This window comes from Oncorhynchus masou, chromosome 28, assembly GCF_036934945.1.
Source record: "Oncorhynchus masou masou isolate Uvic2021 chromosome 28, UVic_Omas_1.1, whole genome shotgun sequence".
NCBI lineage: Eukaryota > Metazoa > Chordata > Actinopteri > Salmoniformes > Salmonidae > Oncorhynchus > Oncorhynchus masou.
The window spans coordinates 76,456,469-76,468,517 of NC_088239.1; the positions used below are offsets into that span (position 1 = coordinate 76,456,469).

The window sequence follows — 12,049 nt, forward strand, 5'->3', positions numbered from 1 at the left end:
CCGCTAAACTGGCTTTGAAAAAAAAAAGATTTAGCTAATAGAGAAACATATCTAACTAACTAACTACATTATGGCATTCACTAATCATAAAAGATTGACATATAAAATAAATGTAGGTACATTTGTGGACAGAATTCATGTTTACTCAAACTTTTAAGTGTATTTTGTATTGTGTTGTGGTAGTCATCAGTAAAGCTATGTATTAATGATTGCTCAAGCCCCATGTATTTGTGTCAATTTCAAATGTACGATTTATTGTTAAAAAGCAGTTGTCTAAAACCAGACCTTTTTGTCTCAGTGGGGACACCGTACTACATGTCTCCAGAGAGGATTCACGAGGGTGGCTACAACTTCAAGTCAGACATCTGGTCCCTGGGATGCCTTCTCTATGAGGTAGGTTTACTGCTTTTTCATTTGAGTCATTTAGGAAACAGTCTTATCCAGAGCAACTTACAGGCGCAATTAGCGTTAAGTGCCTTGCTCAAGGGCACGTCAACAGATGTTTCACCTATTCTGCTCGGGGGTCTGAACCAGCGATCTTTCGATTAATAGTCCAACGCCCATAACCGCTAGGCTACCTGCTGCTTAACAGGTGAGAGTTAGTGCTCGGCTAGATCACACTCCTGCATACCCACTAGCTCTCCAGGAAACATTTACACATCTGAAACACAGTAGGGCTGCAGACACTCAAACTATCAATTAAACCAAATCCTGCTTGGCTGGCAGAAACACATCTAGATGGAGAGGCCTATGTAATTGTAGTTGAAACACTGATTACTATTCTCAATACAATTCAATGGGAATTATACCCCCGGTTTGGCTGGGGTAGAGGCCATCATTGCAAATAAGAATTTGTTCTCAACTGACTTGCCTAGTTAAATAAAGGTTACATTTAAAAATAGAAAACATCCTTAATATTAGCGATTGCGCACCAGCTGTTAACAGAGACAGACCCCTGACCTGACATCGCCGTTCTGTCCAGCTAGATTTGTATTTTCCATATCCTTGTTCATCCACGACTCATGAAGCATAGGATATTATAGTTCTTCAGATCACGTTGATAGGATAGCCTCGAATGGAGCTCGTCCGGGTTATTATCCAGGGATTGCACGTTCGCCAATAGAACGGATGGTGGAGGCAGTTTATCCACTCGCCAACGTAGTCCCTTCAGGTATCCCGCACGCCGGCCTCTATAACGCTGTCTCTTCCTCCTTTGAGAGTCAGGGATTTGGAACTGGTCCAAGATGAGCAGTATGTCTTTCACTTCCGATTCATTAAAGTAGAAATTCTCATCCAAATTGAGGTTAGTGATCACTGGTTTGATGTCCAGAAACGTCATAGGAAACGATGGCGGAAACACTACAGTGCCTTCAGAAAGTATTGTTTTTGTTGTGTTACAAGGTGGGATTTAAATAGATTTGTCATTTTTTGTAAATGACCCACACAAAATTCTCGGTATTTTGTATTTATTATGTATCCCTATTAGCTTCTGCCAAAGTAATGTCAAAGCGGAAGAAAATTTGAACATTTGAAAACATGTATGAAAAATAAAACAGTAATATGCACCATATATACAAAAGTATGTAGACACCCCTTCAAATGTGTGGCTTCAACTTTCAGCCACACCCGTTGCTGACAGCTGTATCAAATTGAGCACACAGCCATGCAATCTCCATAGACAAACATTGGCAGTATAATGGCCTTACTGAAGTGCTCAGTGACTTTCAACATGGCACCATCATAGGATGCCACCTTTCCAACAAGTCCGTTTGTCAAATGTCTGCCCTGCTAGAGCTGCCCCGGTCAACACAAAGTGCTGTTATTATGAAGTGTAAACGTCTAGGAGCAACAATGGCTCAGCCACGAAGTGGTAGGCCACACAAGCTCACAGAACAGGACCACCAAGTGCTGAATCGCTCAGCATGTAAAAATCCTCGGTTGCAACACTTACTACCGCGTTCCAAACTGTCTCTGGAAACAACGTCAACACAAGAACTGTTAGTCGGGAGCTTCATAAAATGTGTTTCTATGGCCGAGCAGCCGCCAACAAGTATACGATTACCATGCGCAATGCCAAGCATCTGCTGGAGTGGTGTAAAGCTTGCCGCCATTGGACTCTGGAGCAGCGGAAACGCGTTCTCTGGAGTGATAAATCACGCTTCACCATCAGGCAGTCTGACGGACGAATCTGGGATTGGCAAATGCATAGTGCCAACTATAAAGTTTGGTGGAGGAGGAATATTGGTCTGGGGCTGATCCTAGGCATTTATGGGGAACCTGACAAGACACATCGTATCTCACCTCAGTGTTGTATAGCAACTGAGTTATAGTACAAGTTATAGTGTTTTTTTTTTTTTTTACTTCTCTCCACTTCAATTGCTGAAGTTTTTATAGTTTCCCTCCCCACTAATTATTTGCTGTAAGGATGTGTGTGTAACTGTGTGTGTGTGTAACTGTGTGTGTGTGTGTTTGTGTGTGTGTGTGTGTGTGTGTGTTTGTGTGTGTGTGTGTGCACACAAAATTAACAGAAACAGCTCATAATTCCATTATTCTGGATGCTGACACTGTGTCAGCGTTATTAAACTGTCAATAGCAATGCTTCTTTAGTTAGTCATGGACTTGGCATTCTTTGTTGATAAAGACTAGGGGCTGCATCACAAATGGCACCCTATTCCTTATATTTTGCATTACTTTTGACCAGAGCCCTATGGGCCCTGGTCATAAATAATGCACTACATAGGGAATAGGGTGTCATTTGGGATGAAGGCTAGAGCTCGCTGGGCCTAAGGAGCTGTGTGCTGTGTTGTGAGGGAAGCTGAATGGTCAGCAGTATGTGTTGTGAGGGAAGCTGAATGGTCAGCAGTATGGTTGTGAGGGAGGCTGAATGGCCAGCAGTATGTGTTGTGAGGAGGCTGAATGGCCAGCAGTTTGTGTTGTGAGGGAGGCTGAATGGCCAGCAGTTTGTGTTGTGAGGGAGGCTGAATGGCCAGCAGTATGTGTTGTGAGGAGGCTGAATGGCCAGCAGTATGTGTTGTGAGGGAGGCTGAATGGCCAGCAGTATGTGTTGTGAGGGAGGCGGAATGGCCAGCAGTTTGTGTTGTGAGGGAGGCGGAATGGCCAGCAGTTTGTGTTGTGAGGGAGGCTGAATGGCCAGCAGTTTGTGTTGTGAGGAAGGCTGAATTTCCAGCAGTATGCCGCTCTCACATCTTCCATGCAGCATCACCAGGTCGCTGCATGGAATGTAATTCTCAACTATTCTCTCTCTCTCTCTCTCTCGGTCTCTGCTTATACTTACATATAAAATGTCCCTCTGTCTCCCCCTTCCTTGTCTCTCTCTTTTTCTTGCTCTTCTCTGCCATGGGACAAACAATATCGAAATCAAGAAAATTGATAGGGAGTGTCACAGTTTTAAATGGGAATCAGAGAGAGAACATCAATGTTAAAGTGATTTGATTTTCATTCCAAGAGTCTCACTTGACAGACTGTTAACATACATTTTCAAATTGAGTAGCTGTCTAGCGCACGCAAGATTTTGGTTCTGGATTCTGAAATTACAATTCCACTGGACTAGAGCTATTTAGACTCAGATGTTTTTCCAAAGAAAGTACTGAAGAGAGCGAGAGATATATAATCATGCAGACACCATGATAATCTTCAAAGAACCTGGCTGATTGATATTCAGATACACAGGTGGGAGCCAATATAACCACAATTAGAAATCTCTTTCACAGTTTTCTTCCACTCACTAAAACAAAAATCCAGAAAATCACATTGTATGATTTTTCAGTAATTGAGTTGCATTTTATTGCATGACATAAGTATTTGATACATCAGAAAAGCAGAACTTAATATTTGGTACAGAAACCTTTGTTTGCAATTACAGAGATCATATGTTTCCTGTAGTTCTTGACCAGGTTTGCACACACTGCAGCAGGGATTTTGGCCCACTCCTCCATACAGACCTTCTCCAGATCCTTCAGGTTTCGGGGCTGTCACTGGGAAATACGGACTTTCAGCTCCCTCCAAAGATTTTCTATTGGGTTCAGGTCTGGAGACTGGCTAGGCCACTCCAGGACCTTGAGATGCTTTTTACGGAGCCACTCCTTAGTTGCCCTGGCTGTGTGTTTTGGATCGTTGTCATGCTGGAAGACCCAGCCACGACCCATCTTCAATGCTCTTACTGAGGGAAGGAGGTTGTTGGCCAAGATCTCGCGATACATAGCCCCATCCATCCTCCCCTCAATACGGTGCAGTCGTCCTGTCCCCTTTGCAGAAAAGCATCCCTAAAGAATGATGTTTCCACCTCCATGCTTCACGGTTGGGATGGTATTCTTGGGGTTGTACTCATCCTTCTTCTTCCTCCAAATACAGCGAGTGGAGTTTAGACCAAAAAGCTCTATTTTTGTCTCATCAGACCACATGACCTTCTCCCATTCCTCCTCTGGATCATCCAGATGGTCATTGGCTTCAGACGGGCCTGGACATGCGCTGGCTTGAGCAGGGGGACCTTTCGTGTGCTGCAGGATTTTATTCCATGACGGCGTAGTGTGTTACTAATGGTTTGCTTTGAGACTGTGGTCCCAGCTCTCTTCAGGTCATTGACCAGGTCCTACCGTGTAGTTCTGGGCTGATCCCTCACCTTCCTCATGATCATTGTTTCCCCACGGGGTGAGATCTTGCATGGAGCCCCAGACAGAGGGTGATTGACCGTCATCTTGAACTTCTTCCATTTTCTAATAATTGTGCCAACAGTTGTTGCCTTCTCACCAAGCTGATTGCCTATTGTCCTGTAGCCCATCCCAGCTTGTGCAGGTCTACAATTTTATCCCTGATGTCCTTACACAGCTCTCTGGTCTTGGAAATTGTGGAGAGGTTGGAGTCTGTTTGTTTGAGTGTGTGGACAGGTGTCTTTTATACAGGTAACAAGTTCAAACAGGTGCAGTTAATACAGGTAATGAGTGGAGAACAGGAGGGCTTCTTAAAGAAAAACTAACAGGTCTGTGAGAGCCGGAATTCTTACTGGTTGGTAGGTGATCAAATACTTATGTTATGTAATATAATGCAAATTAATTACTTAAAAATCATACAATGTGATTTTCTGGATTTTTGTTTTATAACGTCTCTCACAATTGAAGTGTACCTATGATCAAAATTACAGACCTCTACATGCTTTGTAAGTAGGAAAACCTGCAAAATCGGCAGTGTATCAAATACTTGTTCTCCCCACTGTATATGAATAAATATGTGAATGCTTTCTGAAAGACAAGGAGGGTAGCAATATCCTTTCTGAAAGCATTGTATCTTAACAGTGCTGTATAGTTCCCCCTCCTTCCCTGTGTGTGTGTGTGCGTCCCCTATCCTCTCCCTTTGCCTACCCTCTGTCTGGCCCAATCCCAAATCAATCCCTAAGGCCTATGCCCCATGCACTTGTGGAGATTTGAGAGCATTTCCCCTTGCCCTCTGATAGGCTAGCTAGGTGGAAGTTTCACCATGTTGCTTATACCAATCATATCGTCTCACATCTTCACAAGTGCATAGGGTTTAGAGGTCTATTTGGGATTGGGCCACTGATCATGCTAATGAGCATGGGTCACAGCTCCGGGTCAAAGGTTACAATCGGATTCCTCCCTATTAAAAATATAACCATCTCTATCAGGCAAGTCCACTCAGCCCATCTCACCATGACCAGGCATGAGAATGAAAGAAATGAGAGATTGAGAGATAATAAGTAATGATGAAATTAATGATGATGAAATACATTTCTTATTATACACTGGGTGGCTCGAGCCCTGAATGCTAATTGGCTGACAGTGCCAATATATCCTCCAAACACCGGCTTCGATGGATTATCACTTTATTATTATCACGGGTTACCAACCTATTCAAATAGTGGTTGACATATTTTCATAAACTTTTAAACAATTAATTTATTCATACTATTTCATCCTTCCACAAGACATAGTCCCGACACAAATCTAGGGTTGCTAGAGACGCAAACCAGTCATTCAGTCTCTTTGTTTTGTATCTATGGACGCGACCCAGTTGTTTAGTCTTTTGGTTCTGTATCTATGGGATGTGACCCAGTTGTTCAGTCTTTTTGTTCTGTATCTATGGCATGTGACCAAGTCGTTCAGTCTTTTTGTTCTGTATCTATGGGATGTGACCCAGTCGTTCAGTCTTTTTGTTCTGTATCAATGGGATGTGACCCAGTTGTTCAGTCTTTTTGTTCTCTATCTATGGGATGTGACCCAGTTGTTCAGTCATTTTGTTCTGTATCTATGGGATGTGACCCAGTTGTTCAGTCTTTTTGTTCTGTATCTATGGACGCGACACATTCACTCAGTCTTTTTGTTCTGTATCTATGGACGCGACCCAGTCACTCAGTCTTTTTGTTCTGTATCTATGGACGCGACCCAGTCACTCAGTCTTTTTGTTCTGTATCTATGGGATGTGACCCAGTCACTCAGTCTTTTTGTTCTGTATCTATGGACGCGACCCAGTCACTCAGTCTTTTTGTTCTGTATCTATGGACGCGACCCAGTCACTCAGTCTTTTTGTTCTGTATCTATGGGATGTGACCCAGTTGTTCAGTCTTTTTGTTCTGTATCTATGGACGCGACACATTCACTCAGTCTTTTTGTTCTGTATCTATGGACGCGACCCAGTCACTCAGTCTTTTTGTTCTGTATCTATGGACGCGACCCAGTCACTCAGTCATTTTGTTCTGTATCTATGGGATGTGACCCAGTTGTTCAGTCTTTTTGTTCTGTATCTATGGACGCGACACATTCACTCAGTCTTTTTGTTCTGTATCTAAGGACGCGACCCAGTCACTCAGTCTTTTTGTTCTGTATCTATGGACGCGACCCAGTCACTCAGTCTTTTTGTTCTGTATCTATGGGATGTGACCCAGTTGTTCAGTCATTTTGTTCTGTATCTATGGGATGTGACCCAGTTGTTCAGTCATTTTGTTCTGTATCTATGGGATGTGACCCAGTTGTTCAGTCTTTTTGTTCTGTATCTATGGACGCGACACATTCACTCAGTCTTTTTGTTCTGTATCTATGGACGCGACACATTCACTCAGTCTTTTTGTTCTGTATCTATGGACGCGACCCAGTCACTCAGTCTTTTTGTTCTGTATCTATGGACGCGACACATTCACTCAGTCTTTTTGTTCTGTATCTATGGACGCGACCCAGTCACTCAGTCTTTTTGTTCTGTATCTATGGACGCGACCCAGTCACTCAGTCTTTTTGTTCTGTATCTATGGACGCGACACATTCACTCAGTCTTTTTGTTCTGTATCTATGGACGCGACACATTCACTCAGTCTTTTTGTTCTGTATCTATGGACGCGACACATTCACTCAGTCTTTTTGTTCTGTATCTATGGACGCGACCCAGTCACTCAGTCTTTTTGTTCTGTATCTATGGGATGTGACCCAGTTGTTCAGTCTTTTTGTTCTGTATCTATGGACGCGACACATTCACTCAGTCTTTTTGTTCTGTATCTATGGACGCGACCCAGTCACTCAGTCTTTTTGTTCTGTATCTATGGACGCGACCCAGTCACTCAGTCTTTTTGTTCTGTATCTATGGACGCGACACATTCACTCAGTCTTTTTGTTCTGTATCTATGGACGCGACCCAGTCACTCAGTCTTTTTGTTCTGTATCTATGGACGCGACCCAGTCACTCAGTCTTTTTGTTCTGTATCTATGGACGCGACCCAGTCACTCAGTCTTTTTGTTCTGTATCAGTCAGTCACTCAGTCTTTTTGTTCTGTATCTATGGACGCGACACATTCACTCAGTCTTTTTGTTCTGTATCTATGGACGCGACCCAGTCTCAGTCTTTTTGTTCTGTATCTATGGACGCGACCCAGTCACTCAGTCTTTTTGTTCTGTATCTATGGACGCGACCCAGTCACTCAGTCTTTTTGTTCTGTATCTATGGACGCGACACATTCACTCAGTCTTTTTGTTCTGTATCTATGGACGCGACCCAGTCACTCAGTCTTTTTGTTCTGTATCTATGGACGCGACCCAGTCACTCAGTCTTTTTGTTCTGTATCTATGGACGCGACCCAGTCACTCAGTCTTTTTGTTCTGTATCTATGGACGCGACCCAGTCACTCAGTCTTTTTGTTCTGTATCTATGGACGCGACACAGTCACTCAGTCTTTTTGTTCTGTATCTATGGACGCGACCCAGTCACTCAGTCTTTTTGTTCTGTATCTATGGGACGCGACACATTCACTCAGTCTTTTTGTTCTGTATCTATGGACGCGACCCAGTCACTCAGTCTTTTTGTTCTGTATCTATGGACGCGACACATTCACTCAGTCTTTTTGTTCTGTATCTATGGACGCGACCCAGTCACTCAGTCTTTTTGTTCTGTATCTATGGACGCGACACATTCACTCAGTCTTTTTGTTCTGTATCTATGGACGCGACACATTCACTCAGTCTTTTTGTTCTGTATCTATGGACGCGACCCAGTCACTCAGTCTTTTTGTTCTGTATCTATGGACGCGACCCAGTCACTCAGTCTTTTTGTTCTGTATCTATGGACGCGACACATTCACTCAGTCTTTTTGTTCTGTATCTATGGACGCGACACATTCACTCAGTCTTTTTGTTCTGTATCTATGGACGCGACACATTCACTCAGTCTTTTTGTTCTGTATCTATGGACGCGACCCAGTCACTCAGTCTTTTTGTTCTGTATCTATGGACGCGACACATTCACTCAGTCTTTTTGTTCTGTATCTATGGACGCGACACATTCACTCAGTCTTTTTGTTCTGTATCTATGGACGCGACACATTCACTCAGTCTTTTTGTTCTGTATCTATGGACGCGACACATTCACTCAGTCTTTTTGTTCTGTATCTATGGACGCGACACAGTCACTCAGTCTTTTTGTTCTGTATCTATGGACGCGACCCAGTCACTCAGTCTTTTTGTTCTGTATCTATGGACGCGACCCAGTCACTCAGTCTTTTTGTTCTGTATCTATGGACACGGTCCAGTTGTTAGTTCTAAAATGTTCCATTGCCATACTGGCTGCCAACATTGTTATCCCTTGCCTGCTAGCTAACCAACTACGGCTAACTTAGTCACGTCAAACAGTGCAGCCAGAATAACAGCAAAGGAGTTACATTTGCACTTGTTTAAGCTGTTTTCTTGTGACACTTATTTCAATACATCATAACAATGAGCTAATGAGGCACGATTTCACATGGCATAGAAAATGTGCTCACTCGTCAGGACACTGTTGTTCAGAGGAGCTAGCCAACAACACAGCTACAGTAACACACTCAATTTAAAATGAAGCTTGAAAGCCTGCAAATTAGCTGCGTTTCATTTTACCTTTTTTCAATAGAATTTTTGTTGTATATATCCATAAAAATGATGCCAGCCGATTCATGATTTCGACTGGCTCAGAAACGCTGTCTGTCTGTCTTTGTCCCAACACATTCTTTACTATGGGAGAGCTGGAGATCGAATTTGAATATTAAAACAATGTTGCAAATGTCAGAGAAACAGACAGCAAGTTTTATACAAATCTCTGTTGTTGAAAACCTAATTTTAGTCTAAAAGAAATGTGAGATAATGTCTATATGCTTTTTATAGTGGAGATGAAGTTTATAAAGTGGCTGGCTCGGCTGATGATCCAGCGGATTGCGCAGTCAGATGGAACAGAGTAAAAAGGAATTTTAACATCATAGATTTAGCCGGTGATAACTTGTGGAATAGACACTGGCTGGAATGCGGTACTAACCAATCAGCAATCAGGATTTGACCCACCCGTTGTATAACAGACCGTACACCACGGGTATGACAAAATATGTATTTTTACTGCTCTAATTATTTTGGTAACCAGTTTATAATAGCAATAAGGCACCTCGGTGGTTTGTGGTATATGGCCAATAGACCACAGCTAAGGGCTGTGTCAGCGTTGCGTCGTGCCTAAGAACATCCCTTAGCTGTGGTATATTGGCCATATACCACACCACTTTGGGACTTATTGCTTAATCATAAAGAGGGTATAAAATGCTTTTGATTTCTACTTTCATGATTTATGAACTGAGAAGCTCATATGGTCAGATATCTGAGTTGGCTTCTTTAAATCTGCCTAATTTGTGATAGTGATGGCTTGAGTTTAGCTTGAGGAAACACCTAGCTACTGCAAAAGCTGTGCACCAGTCCAGTGTCCTGTCATTTTTCTATGGAATTAATATCCTAACTAATGAGTCATCACAAGATTCTGAACTCTAAAGCACACAGCATGAATGGAATATTATCACCCAGGTTGCATAATCCATACAACCACTCCTTCCAAACACATAGTAGTATGTCCTGTATATATTAGCCGTGTTTCTGAGCAATGACAAACCCAACAATCATAAAATATAAATACTTTCAGGAAGGTGCACTTCCTTGCAGGCAGGAAGTGCAGTACAGGATATTGCTTCATCCTATTTTTATATCATTTTTTTGTACTTGTCCATTTTGTCACTCATCCACCCAATAACCACTGGTGTGACTTTGTTATAATGGCGTTGTTATAATCCAGAATATTTTTTCTGTAACAGATGGCTGCGTTGCAGAGTCCATTCTATGGGGACAAGATGAACCTCCTCTCTCTGTGCCAAAAGATTGAGCAGTGTGACTACCCTCCACTCCCACCTGACCACTACTCTGAGAAGGTAAGAACAGGTCAGAGTAGAACCTCCAAGAACTCATTTGGAAGTTGCATTAAGTTGATTTTCACAATGTCATTCTCATTAAAAGCAAGTATAAGAACTGGTAGATCTGGTCTATGTGCGCTAATTCTTTGCTTCCCGGTATTAAGTTACGTTTTTGCATCTTTTACTTTGGGTTTTGTAATCCAGCTTCAAACAGCTAAAAATACAATGAAAAAGGGCCTCAGTTTGAGCCACTCTTTTCAGTCATTGGCAGTTTAAGAGAGCACAGTGTCAGAGACTGATTAGCTACAGCACTACTCCACTGGCACAGTATGACAGAAGAGGAGCAAGACTGACAGCACTTTAAATGAGGCCAGACAAAGCCTTGTACACCATCACTCTACCAGATTAGCCTTCCACACATAGCACTTTCTGCCCTTCACCACCATGCCTCTCCATCTCACCCTTTCTCATTCTCTCTCTCATTCTCTGGTGTAGCCCCAATCTGTCTGCCTGCATGTCTGTCTCTCTGCTGCTCCATCTCTCGCTCTTTTGTCCCATTCTCTCCCTCCTCATCTTGTTCTCTGAGTGCAGCCCTTGTCTATTTTCCTCCCTTTTTCCCCCTCTCTCTTCTAGTGCTGCACCTGTCTCCCCTTTTCCATGTCTCTCCATCTCTCTCTCGTCTTGCTCCCTCTCCCCGGTCTTGTTTTTTGCTGAGCGAAGTGACAGCTCGGTGTTAGCTGCTTTGGCGATTTAAAGGTCAGGACTCCAACAGCTCATGTCGCCACTCAAATCAGAGCTCTGGAAATGGGGTTTAAGACAGGCGCAGGACACGCTGTGTCACTAAGGTGTTCCTCCCCCCCCTCCCCCCAATCGCCTTTGATTGGCATTAGAGGCCCTCTTTCTGTCGAAACTGACGAAACAACAGGGCACAGACCAACTACAACTTTCTGTAGGCATTACTCATGCTTTAGGCACTTCCTGCAGCTGACAAAAGAAGTCGTTGTTCCCCGAAGCTTCTGCACATGGTTCTAAAATGCCAAAATGTCTTGTGATGAAATGTTAGCAGTCAAAGAGATCTGATCCATCCCTATGTGGTTCAGTTACAGTTTAACTTTCTCTGTGCTCGGGAGTCACTTGGTTAGGAAGTTCTGATCTTTTAAATGACAGCAGGGGTAGACTCTCCCAATGGATTGTATGTTCATGGACGTGGGAATGTATTGAACATAGCTTTAACAATTACACTTCTTATGTAGGAGTTTTGAAAGTCCTCTTCTGTCTGTGACGTTTCTCATATGTTCGTGTTAGAATATTCTTAATGGGCTGTTATGTTTCGTACAATAAATAATAAAC

The 12,049-nt window shown here is 42.9% G+C and overlaps 1 protein-coding gene across 4 annotated transcripts in view; it reads left to right on the forward strand.

Annotated features, from left to right (window-relative positions):
• The window catches only part of nek6 (NIMA-related kinase 6), an 85,557-nt gene that overhangs the window by 71,822 nt on the left and 1,686 nt on the right, over positions 1–12,049 (forward strand). For all 4 annotated transcript variants that reach the window (XM_064943401.1, XM_064943399.1, XM_064943400.1 and 1 more), the window contains 2 exons: positions 299–393; positions 10,604–10,717. In XM_064943401.1, coding sequence (XP_064799473.1) covers positions 299–393; positions 10,604–10,717 — 209 coding nt within the window. The remainder of the gene's footprint in view (positions 1–298; positions 394–10,603; positions 10,718–12,049) is intronic.